This window comes from Calliopsis andreniformis, chromosome 6, assembly GCF_051401765.1.
Source record: "Calliopsis andreniformis isolate RMS-2024a chromosome 6, iyCalAndr_principal, whole genome shotgun sequence".
NCBI lineage: Eukaryota > Metazoa > Arthropoda > Insecta > Hymenoptera > Andrenidae > Calliopsis > Calliopsis andreniformis.
The window spans coordinates 8,729,226-8,749,868 of record NC_135067.1 but is presented as its reverse complement, the minus strand read 5'-3'; the positions used below and the strand labels follow the sequence as shown (position 1 = coordinate 8,749,868).

General features: G+C 33.6%; 1 protein-coding gene across 1 annotated transcript; it reads right to left on the bottom strand.

The window, feature by feature from the left end:
* Nucleotides 1–735: 735 nt before the first annotated feature.
* Nf1 (neurofibromin 1) lies at nt 736–18,746 on the bottom strand. The gene is given in 22 exon segments (XM_076380285.1): nt 736–3,715; nt 4,249–4,419; nt 4,502–4,764; nt 5,021–5,207; nt 5,312–5,514; nt 5,639–5,725; nt 6,753–6,869; nt 6,942–7,057; nt 7,162–7,420; nt 7,504–7,644; nt 7,858–10,687; nt 10,765–11,326; nt 11,419–11,759; nt 11,830–12,701; nt 12,804–12,877; nt 13,016–13,057; nt 13,513–13,699; nt 13,799–14,176; nt 14,261–15,306; nt 15,461–15,679; nt 15,762–16,089; nt 18,682–18,746. Coding segments are annotated over 21 exon segments (8,400 nt in total). The 5' UTR covers nt 18,742–18,746; the 3' UTR covers nt 736–3,715; nt 4,249–4,331.
* Nucleotides 18,747–20,643: the final 1,897 nt, after the last annotated feature.

Sequence of the window (20,643 nt, the reverse complement as noted above, 5' to 3'; positions counted from 1 at the left end):
GGAGTATTTCATATGATACAATGTATTCAAGCAACAGAAAGCCATTACATATATTAATAAGTTTTAATCCTAATATACGAATGATTAAACATTTCTGGCAAATAATTATAAAAAGTTTGTGCACATGTTGATATAAAATCTCCGACATAATAAAATAAATAATTATAGCACATTATTAAACTTTATCCTACTTCTTACAAACGCATAATTATATATGATTCAAAATCATATAAAGCTAATAATAAAACATGTACAAAATAAAGATATAAAAAAATTTAAATTACTATATCCCTAATACGATATATCTTATGAAATACTCTACATACAGTGATTCTGTAAGCTCTGTGTCAATTACTAAGAGAAAATTCGGCAGCCTTAAATTTATGCTTCACAAAAGAGTAGAAGTGTTCAAGTCACTAATAGAAAGGGTAGTACGTGTAACTGTGCGATTTACAATATCGTTATTAAAATAAAACGATACCTCAAAGATATGACGGTTAATTTATAATATATCTTTCATTGTGCAACTCTACTGAATTTTCAATTAGTCATTGTTCGACAACTTACGAAACAACTTATACATAATTTATTTATAAACTATGTACAAACGCATCGTCGAATTAGTTACAAGTATTCTATTGCTGCAATTAAGCTAATAGATATTTCTATATATATATATATATATATATATATATATAATATATTTATATATATGTAATGTATATATTTCTCGTATTTGTAGCCGTCATTCGACGGAAAAACCGACGCGTCAACACCGATCGCTGTTTTTTATTTTTCATAATTACTAATATAGTGTCCCTCTGTGTCGTAAAACACTGCAGGGAAAAATAACGTGTGGTCTCGCTTTGTACTTTAATAAGTAGTAGACAATAGAATCATTGGTGTTTCGTTTTAGAGAACTCTAGAGATAATGTCCGACTGCTCGAGCATCCTCAGACGGAAGGATGTTCCGAAGCGTCGGACGCACGCTGGTCCAGAGCATCTTTGCATTATCAACCCCTTGACACTTTTTCTGGGATATCTGTAATAACCATGCAGAATATTCCCATGCTTGCAATAAATGAAAAATACGCTTACAATGAAAGTATTATAGTTTTAACATTTCGTGTTTTGTTGTAACCCAGTGAAGTGCATTGTATCTGCGATAAAGATTATTCGCTTTCAAGAGGAAACAGTGTTTTAAAAATAATTTCTGTATATGTCCACTGATATGGTCAAAGTTTCTCACTATTCGCTGAAATAACACTTAATTATTAAAAACTAATATATTCATTGTAAATAATCAGACAAAAATGATTCGTTTAAATTTGTCTGTAGTCTAAGTTAAAAATTCTCACATTACTGGAATATCATATTGATGTATAATAGTAGAAATAATTCCATTCTCTATCACGAAAGTATCTATGCATTGCATCAATGTAAATGATAAATAATAGTTGTTAATAACAGTGAGAAAAATGCAGAGTTCAAAACACAATGAAACTGAGTCAATATCTTCTCAATTTTTCAATACATGTATCATCAACGACCAGCTTTTAGTATTTATCTTAATGCAAACAATTAGGCAAATATCAGAACTAGAAAAAATTCTTGAAGTGTTATAGAGTTAAAACATCACAGAACAATGCCTGTTCAAACAGTACATTTTTTAACTACTATTTAGATTCCTCAGCTGTTTTTTAGTCATCATTAGGCGACACTTCACTTTAGGTTTTATTATTACAAAACATAACTTTATGATTCATATCATTTCTAATTTACATATAGTAGAGGACAAGTGCAAGGGGCTGAACCTAGACTATGGCATTCAAGAGGTGAGTTCCTGACCCTCTCGAAACTCTAACAAAGGTAAACGCGATATTTTATATAATCGCGATTACACAAAATGCATACGTACTTCATCATACTCTTTTTAATAAAATACAATTATACTCAAAAAATAAATACGAAAAAATAGAAGTTCTTCGTACGTGGTGTATTGTTCGAAGAATTCTGCAATGATCTAGAATACTATTCTGAACGAACTGCATTTGCATTGTAATATCTGATAATATGGAATATTCGTAATTACCACGAATACGTTCTTTTCGATATATAATGTTTCCATGCACGTAGAAAACTTCTGTATTTATTTACATAGGCATTTTGAACACTCATCACCTTTTCGATGAAATCAGTTATCCATCTCTTTAGTGTTCATTAGTAGATTTTCATTAAACATATCTCATTTTTTAGTTCAATTAGTGTTTCTTGCTGGCTTACTATAACATAATAACTATGCATATCTTGCTGTCTTCTTTCGTCTTTTTATCATGATCAAATCTAACTGGAACTTAATAGCCCTCACAAAATATCATTCTTTCTACTATATAGTAAAACAAAAATAAACTCATTTAACCCTTTACGAGAGGGTATCAAAAAGGAACCGAACTGATGTTGTGGTGGGCGGAGTTTTTAAAGAACGTTCTGAAGAAGGTTCTGCTCGGCTTGTGTGAATTTTCTAGTGACAGTTGTTTTGTGTACTCGTCGTTTTTGCAATGGCTGATTCTCGTAAAGTTTTGCTTCTTGTTCGGAAAAACTGGCACAGAAACTCTTGAAACGAAGCAACAATCAAGCCAGTGGAAGACTTCAAGTTCGCCTCGCCCTAAAAAAGCTCGTCAAGTGAAATCAAACGTCGAAACAACGCCGATTTGTTTCTTCGATGTGAGAGGAGTCGCCCATTCAGAGTTCGTTCCACAGGGTCAGACAGTTAGCTAGGCTTTTTACCTAAAATTTTTGAAAAGATTGCGCAACAGATGATTTGTGGCAGTCGGGCGACTGGTTTTTCCATCGCGATAACGCCCAAGCTCACACAGCCCTGTCTGTGCGCCAATTTTTGGCCAAAAATGGCATGACCCCTGTGCCCCATCCCTCCTATTCACCCAACCTTGTCCCTTGCAACTTCTTTTTGTTTCCTCAAATGAAAAGAGACATGAAAGGAAGGCGCTGTCGGGCATCACAGAAAACGAATTTAAAAAACGTTTTGAACAATGGAATAAAAAATTATACAAATGTATTAGTGCCAGTGGAGAGTACTTTCAAGGGGATTGAAAGCTTTTTGTTTAAAAATTAAATAAATAAATTAAAAAAAGGAATAAATTCGGTTTCTTTTGGGTATCCCCTCGTATAGCTGTACATGGAATTAGACTTTTTTGATAGACTATGTATATAATAATTTTACCCTAGCAACATGAGACTATATTAAATATCTGCTCAGAAATAGAAACAGATTCTTCTATGATATAAAAATATTTAGCTGTAAAGGGTTAGAAACATCTAGATAAACATCTAGTTTCTGCCATGAAACTATGACCTGTATTAACTGTTCAAATCATTAAACGATCAAAACAATTCCATATTTCAGATTCATTCTTTGCATATACAGTAACACTGTTTGAAAGAGAGGCCAACGATTGGCTCATTCTGGAGATTATTTCTGTATGATCATAATTTATAAATAGATTTCGGGTTAAATGCAAATTTAAAAATAACGCGTAACCGTTGATATATTTACTAACAAACAAAATAAGTGTCTACTAACGTGTAGCATATGTGGCTTCCATTCCAGTGGGTTCTTTAACGTGAGGTGGACGGCATTGAATTAAACTGATTCGACATGTTGCAGCAATAACACGGAGCCAAAATGTTTGCGTTCCTTAGTTGAAAATGTACACAATTAGGATAATAAGAATACATACAGAGAGTGTTCGACAACAGGTGTCGATTATTTTAAGGACTGATTCTACATGCTAAAATAAGATGAAAATAAAGATAGATTTTTTCAATCATTAATAACTGGAAAACGAAACCTCAAACATAATTTTATCTATTTTTATATTCGTCTTATTTTAGCATATAGAATCACCACTTAAAATTTCTGACACTTGTGTCGAACACTCTCTACGTTCTTAAAGAGTAACATTTTCATGAATAACGTTAACTAAGTGTAAACATGCAAAGCAAATCACATGAAATTAAAAATAACTATTTTGGAGGTAAAATAAATTCTTCTAGACTCATACATAGTCTCCTAAGTAAATTTTAATTGTACGCCAAGAATGTTTCAGCATTTTGACAATTTCTAATCTTCAAACAAAGTATTTAATATGATCAATGATAGTCTATGATGATATTTAATTAATGATATTATTTATGTCATAAAATAAATTTGTTTGATATCTAACATACCTTAGTTGACGTTGCAATTTCCGACCAACTTGTCCTTTTCGGCCACGTTTACTGCATTGTTTCTTCGGTTCACATGCTAATCGCTAAGGTTGTGAACTGCTACTACTACTGGTATTTTCTCCTTGACTCACAGAATCTTGTGAAATATCTCCTCTGCTATCAATGCTGCGACTGGAATTATTGTCAATGTCAATATGTTATAATTAAATTATATTTTTATAATGATACTCGGTGAATATTATCAGACACTTACTCCCTATGAATGAAAGAAGCAGTGCTTCGTGAAGTTTCATCATTTCTTTCTGGAATTCCACGCGTACTTTTTCGATCAGTCGAATATGCAGACATTTTATTCTTCGATGTGACTTCTGATTGATGGCCATCAGTCCGTTTAGTTTTCTCAGGCGGAATTTCATTAATACTTGATCCTTCAGTTTCATCGACTGGTAGACACGTTTCTACCATTGCTTCCAGGCAATTAACAAATAACTGAGCATTTTCAGCTGTACAGTTAGACTACAAAATATTACATATTACTGTGAATTCTCTATCACTCCAATTACATTTCAGAAGAACTATAAAAAAAACTTTAATTATTTTTTTCAAATTAAGGTCTCAAATGTTTTAAACCACAGAACAATAACTTTACTAAAAGTCCAATTTTGAAATAAATTTGTAAGAAAATATATGCTTCTTTATTTTTCATTTTCCATTCTACTAAGGAGTATTAGCAAGAAAACGTTAACTACCTGTAAGTAACATATTCACTTACATTTGTGTATGGACCTGCAAATCTCCATAATCCACCAAATCCACAACTTTGTAAATAATGTAACTGCTGCTGACTTGTATCTTCACAAGCAATCATATTCTGAATGATCGCTTGTACAGAGTTCAATATACCTTGGTCATGGCAGGAAGATAATACATTATTAATTTTTGCGTCAAGTAGATTATGTCTGCAAAAAACATTGAAGCACATTGAAATAAGATTAAAGAATAACAATAGTTATTGGCGATCCTACTATAAGTAATGTTAATATTTAATAGATTAACAACTTACATTACTGGAAATACTTTTGGGAACACCACAGAAGCTTCTGCAAGATATTCATAAAGAATCCTTTGCTCATTTTCATCAGTCGAATATTTTACCAATGTAACGAGAACAGTCAAAACCAAAGTCTGAATTGAAAAGTCTGTCAGTACTTCTGGATCCAGTAGTACATTGTTTTCGTTGCTCACGCTTACTCTGGCACTTCGATTCTGCATCAATAGTAACAATTGTAATAGCCGTACAGATATTTAAATAAATAAACGTTTTAGAAACAAAACATTTAAATGAAAAATAAATACAAGTATAACAATACATGAAGTAAACACAAAATACCTTTGGCTCTGTTTCTTCAGTTGACTTTGTTTCCTTTGCAGTTGGTACAGAAAAGGACCGCTGTGTTTTAAATAAAATCCGTCCAGTCTTGTTAATGACGCATATATCGTCATTTTTTTGGGGGACAAATTGATGGAGTATGACACATACAAGTGACAAGTTGCATTGAATTTTGCACAATCCAGACACAGACAAGGCAGGTATAGTCAGATGCGAGCATAGACACCAAAAGAGTAAACAGAGACATATACCAGAACATAAAACAAATAATATTAGATTTAAACTTAAATTTTGCTTTTTATATTAAATATTTATCTATAGTAAAGAATAATAGATTCATATTTTAATATAGATTTTGTGAATAGTAATAACTGCGTAATCAATTAATAAATTCTGTAATGTCAATATTAGCTATTATACTTTGTTGACGAAGTAGGATAATTACTACATAGAAATATTACTGCCAAGAAATGAGGCATTAAATGGAAAACAAGTACAGCAATGTAATTAAATTTATAGGTAGTACATGAACGAATATTATGAAAGAAATATTAAAAAATATAATGGAATAGTACACTCAATAAAACAATTATAAATGAGAACATCAATATTTCTACTCCTCTATACATTTTGTTTGCATAACAGAAATAAACAATACTTATTCTTTAATTAGATAATTAACTCATAAAATCTATAGTCTGTAAATAACACATATTAGGAGCATACACTTCAACATAAACGGCTAATATGCTTTTGTTTAAACATTTTTTAGGAGGAACATTGAACATAATAGAGTGTACATTTACTTTTACCACATGGCTTTTGTATCAACTGAAGGTTTGCACATTTCTTCATTGCAATATTTTATATCTAATGCTTTGTACAATATGAGTTACTTTACATAAGAACCTGCCATATCGCTGTTGCTTTAATATGAGGAAATACTTTGTTAAGCAACAAAGATATTTTTATTTTATGTTCTAATGTTAAGTAATTTCTTTATATACATATAATATCCAAATATAATATAAATCCCTACGTATTAAAAAACAAACAATGATGTCTCATATCCTTATGAATTTATCATACTAAAATCATAAGATGCAAAACATACCTGATGTGTTGAATACTGCTTTTGTTGTCTAGCTTGAGTAAGTGCAGACTGATCAAGTAAGTCCCATGATTTTTGACGACGATTACTAGGATTACTACACGTTGGAACAGATGTGTCCTAGGTAATGATATAATTCTCTAAAGTAACAGTTTTTAAATTATAAAATAAAACAATGTAAAATCTACTTACTGTATTATGTGGAATCAAATTATCAAGACAATCTGTACTGCCAGACTCTGCATTCTTGGCAACCGAGTGTCTAATATGACATCTACTTCGTACTTCTTCAGATACAGATACTAATGCTAATTGTTTAAAAAAGATAGTAATTATTATCTTAAATATGCGAACGAAAATAATTAATAAAAACGTATTGATAAAATTTAATGAAATAATAATAAAAACTTACCAGCTAGATATGCCACACTTTCCGGTGTTACTTCAAATTTATCTCTTCTGAATGGTTTAGCCACGATTCCCAATAACATTGTGAGTACTCTAGCTGTTCTTGTCACGGTAGTTGGTGTTGGATGTCTATATCCTTTCAGAAGATGTCCAACAAGCGCGAAATGAAAGTTTGACTTAAATGAAACTCCTACTGCATGGTCCAACTGCTTAAAGTGCCACTCTAGTGGCTCACGAGTAGACATCATAACATGTTCCAAAGTCTAAAAGAAATATTACATTCTTTTATTGTAACCATCAAACGCATAAATTGAATTGTAATTCAAAGGAATATATAAATTTGTACCTTATCATCGAAAATTCCTTGTGAATCCAAAGTATGCAAATTCTGTTCAAGTAGCGCTAAACCACAGGCATACAAAGATGCTTCATCCAATTGAAGAACTGATGTTGCAACCCAAAACAAATATCTATGTATGGGAGATTCCTTAAAAGTATTAAAATTATCATTCAAAATTACAAGTGTTTACATGTACTTGCATAAAAACTTCATATTAATTACAGTTATGAAAATAACACATTTTTGTAAGCAACCAAAATATAAAGATCATTTAGATTTATTATTCAAATTTGCAAGGAAGAATTAATATTCCATTAATATGAAGCTTTGTTTAACATATCACAATAGTTTGTAACTTACGGATCTAAGTAACGGTTGTAATCGAGTGAGGCACATAATAATTGCTTCTAGCAAAGTAATGTCGTTGAAACTTTCAAGAGCTTTTACCAATATCCTCAACAACTGTTTCATATCTTGATCGGTGATACTTTTACTGATACACCCGAAAACGATTAAAGCTCTTGGCTGAAGAGCTGGATTAAAGCAGAACGCGAAATTTCTCGCCAAAGAAGTCCAAGTTTTCAACCAATCGCACTGTGGAATGTCTCGCATACAAGCTTCCATAATTTCAAGAAGAGCATCCGTGATAATTTCCAAGCTCGTTAACGAGAGCCTCTCTTTATCATGCGTTCCAGTAACGCTACGTTCATTGCTGAACCATTTCTCGTTTGAATGCCTATAACTAGATCTAAATGCTGTACCCGCAGCAGATTTCACTTTACTAATACCGAAAAGTAAATAGAACTTCGGAAGTGAGAATTCATCTAAACTCATTCGCAATATTCTATAAGTGTCCTCCGAGAATGAAGGCGAACTGCATGTGCAGAGTGAGTGGATGCTGTTTATAACTAATCCATGAGTGGAAGCACGCATACTCAGACTTCCGGAGCAAACGAGAAATGTTACTGTATGAAATAAATAAGGTAAGTGTTTCCCAACATCTAAACAGTTATTGAAGGACAACATCAGCAAATATCTAGCCAGAATAGCGATGTCGTCCCATCTTGTGTGCTGTTCCAGTAGCGGAGTCGGAGACGTACAAGTTTTATCTACAACTCGACAAAGCCGTCCTATCACTTTCTTCGCTACTAATTGAACATTCCCAGAGGCTAAGGCTACGGCCGTGTCAGCCATTATTTCAACTGTCGGGGAATAGAGTCCAAAGCTGACACTACGCTGGATGAAATTATCCAAAACCGTGTCTATCAGATCTGGTAACCTTCCAATCGTGCTCCATATCTTAGCTTGTATGCTAGGATACATTTTCACTTCCTCGATGGTTAATGTGATTAATTTCTCTAATATCTTTGTAACTTGTTTCTGACGTTTCCCACCTTCGTCATTCGGCTTATAGAATCGAACGAGATTATTTAACCACGGAGTCATGTACTCCAAGCAAAGATGCTTTAATTCGATGCTCGACACTCGGAAACCTTGTATACATTCCTCTAGAAACTCCAGCGTAAGGTGTGGATCATTTGCAGCTAAAGTTTCACTTAAGTGTTTGATGAATATTGTATTGTTCGATGGTATGCACAGACCAGATGTCTCTAACAGTTGTCCTTCTATCTTTAAGTCGAAAGTTGCCGTTAAAGCACACAACTGATTGTATGCTGCTGTTCTTAAATTTGGATCCGAACTGCCGAGATTCAGTAGTGCCATGTTCAATAGTGTACCAGGTACATCTTTAGGCCTAATCTTTGGATGAACAGACACAGATTCTGGCTGCGACAATTCCCATCGATTTCTTATATGAACTATAGCCTGAACAATACTATCACAGTCGTTATGAATAAAAGACAATGGGCCAGTTTCATTCGAAATGGTCAAGGTAAATTGATTGTCGTCTACTAAAGAAACTTCTTCTATTTCAGACGCATAATAAACATCATTTAGAAGAACGGAATGCGATAATACTTTGCATTTCTCTGCCGAGGTAATTTGTATAGCAGTTGGTCCAACTTTTATTGAAACCTTAGTGTCCTTATGTGAAAGTTTCAATGCGCTGTTGAAGACCTTTAAGTCTTCGTCAAGAGAAAGCGTAGCACCTGGTAATTTTTGTTGGTCAACATCGATCACATCGTTCAGACGGCCTGGTCCATCGATGAAAACCACTTTTCTGTTACCTTTCAGCGGTGCCAAAATTCTATCATGGAATTTCGTGTATTCTCTCACCCAACTGTTACAATTGTAAATATATGCAGCGTGAATGTTTTCATAAGCGACTTTGGGCAACACATAAAACCACTTTTGTAAAAATTCGGTTCTAAATCGATTGTCTGAACAGGTATGCGTGAAATCGACAACCAATTCGAAAGGAGAATGGCAAAATGGTTTTAGAGTGAGAATAACGTGATATATCAATAAATCGCCATTCGTGTCTCCAATTTTGTAACGCCTAGCGATATAATAAAAGACTGGATATCCTTGTTTACTAGTTCCTGCCTGATAGAAAATATTCAAATTTTTTATGCTTTTGAATTCTTCCTTTTCGTGCATATTATGTTTCACCATAATTTCTTCAAAATTCGTTGATGACATATCGATACTCGACCATCGGGCATAGGAAGAAAATAGCAAATGTGAGTCTACTGGTTTATGTTCTGGGGGACCAAGGTATGCCAATAATGTAGCCATTTTATCGAATGGTCTTCTTCCTACTGCTTTATGATCTCGACTACTGCTCAGATAGTCGCCGATTCTTTCTTGATGGTTCCACAATAGTCTGTGCAATGCTAAAACATTAGCATCCGATACAAAGGACATCGGATGACTAGCTTGATCGACCGTTTCGCAATCAGAAGCTATTTGTATGAAGAATCTTCTTCCAATTTCAAAGTGTGCTCGTAAAAAGTCGTTAAAAGGTAACATATGCTGCTCTTTACTAAATTCTACGTGATTCGCGATATTTTGAAGTATTTTAGACATCAGTGTAAGACCTCTTTTAATTTGTGGAGGCACAGGTTTGTTCACGATTCCCATTTCTTGAGGCGATACAATGGCTGGATTGATGAATCGCAGAAATATCACTGTTCCTACGGCCCCAATATTATTTTGTGGACATTGCGGAAACCTCTTGCTGAGTACTTGATATAAACAATGGCACATAGAGCGCAACTGAGGTGGAAATCTAATAAAAGAAAGTTAATTAATATTCGAAGTTAAACAAGTTGAAAGTACAAGACTGTCCTAATTTTAATAACTTACCGATCAGCTGAAGATACTATAGCATCGAATACTTTCTGTGTCAATGCTATTAAATTGCGACCGTTTTGTTCTATATTCTCATTAGCATCTATCTTTGCGTTGTCCACTTCAAAACCAGTCGAAGGATCATCCAATAAGGGAGTAATTAAAGGTTCCAGTAAATTTTGCAAATAACTGGCACCATAAATTTTGAAACAAAATGCCATAATTTTACTTCCTAAGCTATTTCCCCGAAACAGCGTTTGCATACAGTCGGAAACTTCTACCTCGCGGTAAAACATATTCCACAAAAGAGGCGATAGTAAATGTTTTGCGTCAAACAATGTCACAAATACTCGTGCTAGTTCATCCATTTGATTTGTTGTCACAACATTGGCTAAAGCCATGGCGATAGGTAACTCTCCCTTGTCACTAATCATTGTAACGAGTTGAACCAACTGCTCGAATCTGTCAGCTAATACTGTTTCTGCTAATGTGTCAAACTCTGTTCCTTGTTGAAGAATCTTGGTTAGAACTTCCATAAATGCTGCTCGCGTTTGTAGATCTGGATTATACCCCAAACCTATGAAAATTTAGAAGTGTGAAATTAAATGAGAAAACCTAAAATGTAAATTAAACGCGCGCACATGTAACGCTATGTTTAGCTTTGCTTACTTAATGAATGCATCAAGCCACTATCAATATTTGCGCTGAGAAGATTGCTCATTGCTTGTATAGTGGCGTTGCGTAAAGTTGATAATTTGCCGCTAGTTAAACGCGGTTGTTGAGATACAATTTCCTTTTCTTCGCTGGCTGCTTCATTGCAATCGTTTAATAAATTCATGAAAAGAGTGAAATACTTTAAAAATAATTGAGATTTTGCTTCCATTAAGTCACCACGGTCTGATTCTTCAGGCTGAAGAGGAAGGCCTCGTAATAATGCTCCAACTGCTTCCATACAGGCTTGATCCAAATCTCTAAAAATGACATAAAAAATATAAAAGGAAATTGTATAACTAAATTAACCAGAAAATATAAATGAAACTAGATTTTTGTCAAATTAAATAGAACACGAATATTATTTACCGAGTGTAAATAGTTAAGTCTCCACTAGTCGATGGCGTAATTTGATGAGTAGCACCCATAACCCAATCAGTTAAATATTCCACGAGTTTATTTCTAAACTTCATTTCCTGTCGAAATGCTAAGTCATCTCTCCTTTTCATCATTGCTTCAACAAGCTGGCATAATTTTGTCTTAATGTGTATCGAATGTATAGTCATATCCAAATGTCTAACATATCTAACAATCGCTAACATCATTCCTTCTATACTGGTTATACCAAGATATTCAGAAGGTTGGTCTGTTTTAGAATCCAATATATTTTTCATTATGAATATTATATGTTCAATGAACTGTGTATTAACATCCATCACTATAACTTGTCCCTGTTGGTTGAAGAATTTTTCAACTATGCTTTTAATCTGATCAAAAAGTATTGGATACAATGCAGGGCTCATTTCATGGCCGACTAATTCTTTAACATGTTTCTGAATTTGATTTCCAAATTTCTCATTATTACAAATCAGTAAACGTAACAAATTGAAAACGAATTGCGTACAGTATTGTGCTTCTTGACTTAGATTCGATAAACAAGATGTAGGCTCTTGTTTCGATGAACTTTTTTTTGACTCTAGATTTGGAGGCATGCCTGACAGTGGTCTATTTGGAGTACGTTTTTGTAAGCACACTCCACCTAGAGCGCAAAGAAATCCTGTCATATTTGCCCATTCGTTAATCTGTTCTTCTAATTCGTGTTCCGAATTCTGATGCGATGCTCTTCGCTTTCCAGTGCTTCGATGAAATGATTCCATTTGACCATCTTCCGTTTTAGTTTTAGGATAATTCACTAACTGACGAGAAGTCACTTCCCAATTCCTGAACGTTTCTTCCCAGGCCTAAATACAGAAAAAACCTCATATTTCTACTTACGAATTTTAAATCTATAAGTCACATATACTAATATATAAAAATATGAAAAAATTATTTTTTATACATACAGGCTGCACACCATTTACACAATGTTCTATCTTTCTCAATAAGGCCATAATTCTTTTTTGTAAAGCAGCTCGCCCTGAAAAATAATTGGCATGTTTATACAATGTAATAATATTAGGAAAGAAATTTTATATAAGGCACTACGAATATAATGAAAAGGGTAAAACCAGAATGTTCTATAATTTATTTCTATACTATTTTAAGAAACACTTACCATGATTATGATCGTGATAACATATCTTACTTTCCCCGCTGGCTGTTATGGTAACAAGGTCTTTAATACTCTACTGCAGCCATATAAGGATTATACTAATCAAAATACAAAGTGAATTCAAATATTCATGAATGAATGTTTGAATTCAAATAACAATATTTTTACTAGAAACCCGAATCGAAATGAAATTAAATACAGTAGCTTTACTGGATCTTTTATTTTTACTGATATTTTTAACAAGAATACTTTTCAGTAAAATTTCCTGATACCTTACTATATATTCCAGTAATATTTTATTAATAATAATAAATATTTTTACAAATACATTATAAACTACAAATGAAGCCTAAAGGTAGAAAGGATTATATTCATAAAATATATTAATCTGTTACTTCTAATCGTTTTCTCGATTTGAATTTCTATTTTCCGTTTTAAAATATAGGATATATTATGTATGAAGTTAATAAAATGTTAATATTAATAGAATTTGAACTCACCAGTGATTAATACAGTAGAAGCTTGTGCCAATTCAAGATACAAATAATAATTAGGAAGTAAACAAGTCACTGCTACTTCATCACTACCACAGCGTATTTCTGCTTCTTCACAGAGCAATGCAAAACAGGACATGGATACTAAAACAGCTTCCATGTTTATGCTCCACAAATACATGAAAAATACAACCTAAACCATAGAACATAAAGTATTATTTTTCATTTTGTACAACACAAATTTTATTATAGTTTCCAGAACTATTTTATTATATTATAAGTATAAACAAACCTCCAATTTAATATGTGCCTGCTTACAAATAGCAATTTGGCTACCCACATTTGCATAATCCTTGTTTTGTGCTAGAAAAGCATTTCTACAAATCAATATTTCTCTAAGCCATTTTAGTATACATGTATAATTAAGAATTTGATGTTGAATTAATTTTTGAGAAATGGAGAAGAGAACTTGTGAACTAACATCCCAAAATGTATTAATTGGTGCTTCTGGATTCCATGCTTCTATTTTATCTGGATGATGTAGTACTAATAATGCTTCCATTGCTTCATAAGCAATATCTGGCATTGTTGGTTGATGAACTAAAGAAACTAAACCATTAATCAGTTCTAATGTTGAACTTTGTATTTCATGACCAGCTTTTCCTTGATTCTGCAAGATGAAATTAAAATTTATAGCACATTTATATAATGTAATATTTACACCATAAGTTATAATTAAAACATCTGTACTCACATTCAATAATAGCATAGGGTCTGCATGAATAAGTTTCACCATCCACAAGAGCAGATTTCTATAGCTTGATATTTCTTCTCCACGGTCCCTATATTTGCTCTGTTCTTTACCTTTGAGCGTTAAACTTTGAATCATTCGCAGTGGTGTGTGTGATATGTAACTCTGTGTAACTTTATTTAAAATGTCAGTAAACATATTCCTAAGTTCTGTACTACGTGAATACAGAAGATCTATTTGAGGCCACCATGGCAGTCTTGGTTGAGTTACAATTCTAAAATAAGAAACTCATTTAAATTATGTTCTCTTTGTTGATGGAGGCATCATTTTATTTAATATTATATTATGATATTGCCCTTACTTGTATAAGGAGCTAACCAAGACGAATTGGTATGTTGGCGGAAAATTCAAGTTTAAACAGACTTTAAGTACTTCGTTGTTATGAGGTTTAATACGAAAACAGCTAACAAAACAGTCTATCATTAGGTCGATGTCCTGGGCAACGTAGTTCTGACCACGAGAGAATAGTTTTCCTGGATTAAAAAGTAGTGCCATCAAATCATTCATTACATGTTGAACGAGCATGAAAATAACGTTGTTCGAATCCAAATTATTTATGTAGGTTGATGCTTTACAAAGCTTAATACAAGTGACTGCTGCAGCTTCTACTAGTTGTCTACTAGAACTGCCATGCATTCCTAGGCCTCGTTTAATGCTATCGATGAATTGTTTTTTCTTCGAATGCTTTGGTGAACAAGGAGCACCAGAATCAGCATTAACTATTTCTTCCAAAACTTTTGGTGAAAGTATTAAGAGCATCATTTGTAAAGGCCAAACAGCTGCAGCCCTTCCCTTTTTATTGTCAGCAAATGTATCAAGAATGTCAAATAATTCTTCGCATGCTTTTCCAAGATCATCATTAGGTTTTTTTTGTAAATCAGCAAATTCATGGGGATACGTATCCATCCAATTCCAAATGGCTTTTTCCAAAGAATTCATAAGAACTATATGTGCAGATTTTTTGAGTTGTTTAAATTTTTGTATGGTCTCTATAATAAAATAATAAATTGACTTAACAAACTCTGTTTTAATTCTCAAAGAAAGTATAAAACTTATATTTCTTCACTTCTTTTGTAACTACTGACTCTTCTATGATACTTTACAACTAAAATATTTGAGTATCCACTATAATTAAAATATTACCATTTAAAAGCCTTGTAAGCCTGTAAACATCCACATTAATATGTTGAATTAATTCAATGTCACTATAATCAATATTTTCTTCTCCACATTTTGCCAATTCTTGAAGTCTGGCTGATATTCTATTAAATACAGCATTGAAAAAATTTAAACTTAAGGCAAACAGTACTTTACTTGCCAAATTTTTCAAATGAGCATTTTGAGGACTATCGTTTGGTATATCTGGAAATGATATTAAGTTATTTAGGTTCCATTGTTTCATAAATATTAATACTTTATATATAATTATATTCAGTCTTATTACCTATAAACTGGCATATTTCTCTAAGCAAAAATTTAACATTCATAGCCTCATCAAATTTAGTTGTATCTTTTGGTTGATTTGCAAGACACTTTTCCAAAGTGTCCAGAACGATAATAATAGATTCATAGCAATTCCGCTCTTGATCTGTACTATGAAATGTACGTTGACCCCCAATACATGGTAACATATCATTAACACCTTGAAGTATTTTAGTGAGGTTGGATATTACAAGAGAGAAACGGTAGCGAGAGATTTGTATCAAGCATTTTTTGTTTCTTTCTTCGTTCATACGAGAATGAGTGGTTTGAGGGCCACTGTGACACGGCAACTACATATAAAAGAAACCATTGTGTAAATATTAGGCAATTCTTAATCATAGAATACATTTACTCTTTTCATAAAGATTATAACAACTTGAAGACAATAAATTATGTATTCCACTTCTCTATACTCAAAAATACATGTACGCAACAGAAACATATTTCATGGAATACAAAATAAAAGAAACAGAAATGCCAAAATTGATTTCCCACTATGAAGTACAAATACAAAATATAATAAATTTTGTTGTAAATAATTTATTTTCAAACTTTCAAATTTTTACATTTCTTACAAACGTTTTACATATTCTCAAGATTTTATAAATTCGCCAATATAAAAGAAATGACTAACAATTGTATATTTATACTATGTTTAAATATTAATCGTTGCTCGTTAAGTAACAAGAAATCATTATTCTCCTCATATTTTCTAGTATTTATCTAAATATATAGGATAGACACATTCGCAGGCATTCATGGAGCATTTATCAAGATCCTCATACACGTTCTACTCGTGTGTATATTGACCGATCGAAGAGGCACCTTTGCAATGACATATGCCTTCGATAGGGAACTCAAAAGTTACGTGCACATCGCATAATTGCATTTGGCCGTATTTGAACGCATTCAAGTGTACCATAGATTCGAATTCTTCGATAAGCCGTGCGTGAAGCGAATGCAATTTTCATTCATGTATCCGTGACACGACAGAAGCGACGTTGTGTGAGTAGAGAGGGGTTACGGGACGGCGAATCAAAATCTATAGGGTATCCCAATAATTCATCCCTTAACTTCATCCCCTTTACTCGTTTCATTGCACCGATCACCACTATCTTCGAATCAATATTACAAACACCAAAATTATTTATTCAACTCTCTACAGTATGTAAAATCAAAAATAATCTGTAAAGAATATGTATATAATTTCTTCAATATATAATTTTGCAATAATCACTTTCTACGAGACTTGAAGAGTTATGTGTAAGGAAGTGAATAAATAAACTTCACTTCTGAGTTAATAACAGTTTTCTGTTCTATTGGAGCTGTTAAATTTTACTCGAATCATCGAAAAAAAAGTGTATGTCAGTAATTCACATATCGCGGAACTTAAATAATTACATTTGTCCTGATAATTATAAAAGTGGTCTAAGTCAAACATCTAAGGAAGTTGAATTGAACACTAATTTTGTAATATGAACTGATGCAACACTAAATATAAGGGATAATTTCAACCTTTTTATATTTTTAACTTAGACTATTTTCATAATTAGTGGCACATTTAAATGTGTATACGGATAAATAATCTTCACTTTTAAATTAAAAATAGTTTTCCATTCTATTAGAACTGTCAAATTTTACTCGAACTGTTGAAAGAAAATTTGCAAGTACGTAGAGAATTATTGGACTTTTAAGTTTATGATAATATTATGATTGTATGGGTTGTATATTTGATTCGAAGATAAGTGGCACTCCTAAGAAACTGTCTCGACGATGCTTTAGTTTTCGAACACCTAGTATACACCTTAACTGAATAGCTGACGAGGTGGAGAGGAAAGAGAGAAGGGGCGAAGGTCAAACCGTGGACTCAACGGCGCATAGAGGGAGGAGACCGCGAGAAAGCATCTTCTCATGAATGAACGAATCAATCAACGAAGAAACGAATGACGGCGGATTCATGGGAACAACGACGCGAACCATTAATAGCGACACTGCTGGCACTGTAAATAATAACTTCATTTCACCCATCGAATCGCAGTTCAGCGTGAAAACTGGGGCTTTCATTAAACCTTTGCGTCATTCAAAATCCCCGTACAATCAATGGTAATTGAACTTAGAAACGGAAACAAATTTTATCGACGCTTAAAAAGAAAAACACTCTTCACCGCAGGAAATCGAAACAAAACTGCAAAACGAGACGAAAACCCCCAATGATGAAATTTACATCTGTCAACACGGCTACTGTCAATTTCAAACTCGACCCGACTTCGCCGCAATTCGGACCGCGGTACAGGGCCGCTACTCACGATTCAAGGGACTCAACGACTGTCAAACTCATCCTTTCAAACCGCCACCGACCCACCTTCTCCCGATCACCCACGCGTAACTTCGCCCCGAAAACCCTCGACTCGATCGCGTGGTAATCACCTCTCTCGCACAGATCTCGAATCACAAATTTAGCCAAATTTATGTAAGCGATCGGGGGCCGAGCGCGGCCAGGCTTCCTGGGTGTGCGTGGTCTCTGACGCGAAGTGCCATTCCTTCGGTACAGTCCATACACAAACGAGTAACGGAGAAGCGGCGAAAGCTTTAATAAACACCGAAAGGTGAAGTGAAAAGACGGAAGGAGCGAGAAAAGTGGGCACAGCGCGAGAGAAAGAGAGAAAGAAACAGAGTAGGGCAGAAGAGAATGAAGCAGAGCGAAGAGAGATGGAGGAAGAGAGGCGAAGGAAGAGAATGGGAGAGAGCGAGAGAAAGCACCGGAAGAGGGTAGGTGAGACGAAGAGGGGGGCGGGGGCGCAGAGGAGGGAGGGGAGAAAAGGCGGATAGATGGGAAAAGAAAGCTAAATAGATTCGTAGTTCGAGTCACAGCTGGGATGTACCTGTTCCTCGAAACGTATAATCAGCAAATTCGCCCATTCTTCCGGCTTTTGCGTGCCCATCGCCGTCCGAGGTTCAGTAACGAGCCGTCATCACGTACGACGATTCACCAGTTCGCTACGAGCATTCGACATCGGTACGTCGCCATTTACGAACGTCGACTGCCAGCCGAGAGAGCGCCGCGGCGGCTCGCTCTCTCTCGCCCACGAAGGTGGGGAGGGAGGGGCGTCGCGGCAGAGCCCTCGAGAATTACAGCGGGCACCGGGGCCGAGGATCCTCGCAGATGGAACCGATACCGACCGAAGCCACCCGATACCCACCACCGACTGGCCAATCCTGTCGCGCTATTTAGGGATGCGTGAAAAAATTCGAACGCCGCTGTCGGCCGAAGGGGGATGACGCACCTGTGAATCGGGGAGCTCGTAATGATGGAAATGACCATTGTCAATTTTCCTATTGCTCTTCTGGCGAGGGATATATTTTTACAGTTTTTAGTTTTTTCTTTTTTTTTTTTTTTTTTATTTAAGCGCTTGTACTGTGGCTTTTTTAATTATGTGGCTGTAAGGTGAAACGACCTCTGGCACGTTTTGAAAAAATTCGAGTTAAGGCCTTAATTGAGATCTGGAATGAAGAATTTATGTTTACGAGGAGAAAGGGCATTAAAAGATTTTTTTCGTTTAAAAGAAGGATTCAGAAAGACGCGAGTATGTAAGACGATACTGAAATTAGAAGCTTTAAACGTTAATGACTCAAAAAGAAACATATGTGACTTAGGTCATTTTGTTTTATAATCGCAGAACTGAGGTACTTAGAGATCGAAGCGATAACTCAAGTTATTGAATTTTTTAAAATAGAAACACTTGATTGATGCTTCATTTTTTAAGTCTGAAATAAATGTAAATATTTGAGGAGTTAATTGATTTGGAAAATAAATGATTGAAGTTTTGCTGAATTGATTAATGCTTTTTTTTTTTAACAAAATATTCATTATAGTATGTATGTCGCGTTTTTTATGAGTTAGATTCCACTGTATTATAAATTTTGTTTTTTTTTTTACTACTATTTTGTACATATGGTGTTCTTATTTTAAAAATCGTAAAATTTGGCAAGGGCTATTTTAATGAAAGTAAAGTAGTAAATATTTTTTGCTATATTTCTATATTTTATTCAAAAAGGGCTTGAGATGACCGAAACTGAAGCTGGGTTTATTAACTCATTTATATTTTTGTAGATGTATATTTGTAGTGATTGCAATAAAAGTTATTATGAGTAACGGTTCTGATTCATTGTAAATTCGTCACTATTTCCCACATTTCCTATATGTTTTATATCAAATCACAAGTTTCTGATGAATGACTAATATTAATCACCATATTGTAATGATATTCTTTTGTCTTAAGTTCATGGTTACGTCATTTATTTTTTACAATTATTCTTCTGTTATTTTTCACTCTTTCTTTGATGAGGCAGAAATATGTCATCAAGGCATAAATTAGTTTTCAAATACTTTATTTTTATTAAATTGCGAAGTTATAATAAGTAATTATTATTAGATTGAAGAGGATAGTATATTAAAATATTTATTGCATTAGCATAGTATGCTTCAGATTGAAGGATTTATTGCTATTTCACAGATAGTGGCACATTTAAAAGATCAATTTCAAATATTAAACATAAATTGAGTATACATAGCATAAAATTATTGTTCATCGTGTACACATTTGTTTACATCACATTATTTCAATACACTACAATTACTTATTCTAACTGAAATAATGTATAGATGTTGACAAAATATGAATTGACAATTTACTATGTAAAACAGAAGATAGATATGAATTTAATTTTTTCATACGTATCTTTCATTGAGTCCTATATTTTTCTTTAAAAATAAAGAAAATACAAAATTATTAATAGCAGCATTTTTAAAATTAACGCCGTTTTAATATTTCAGTTTGGAAATC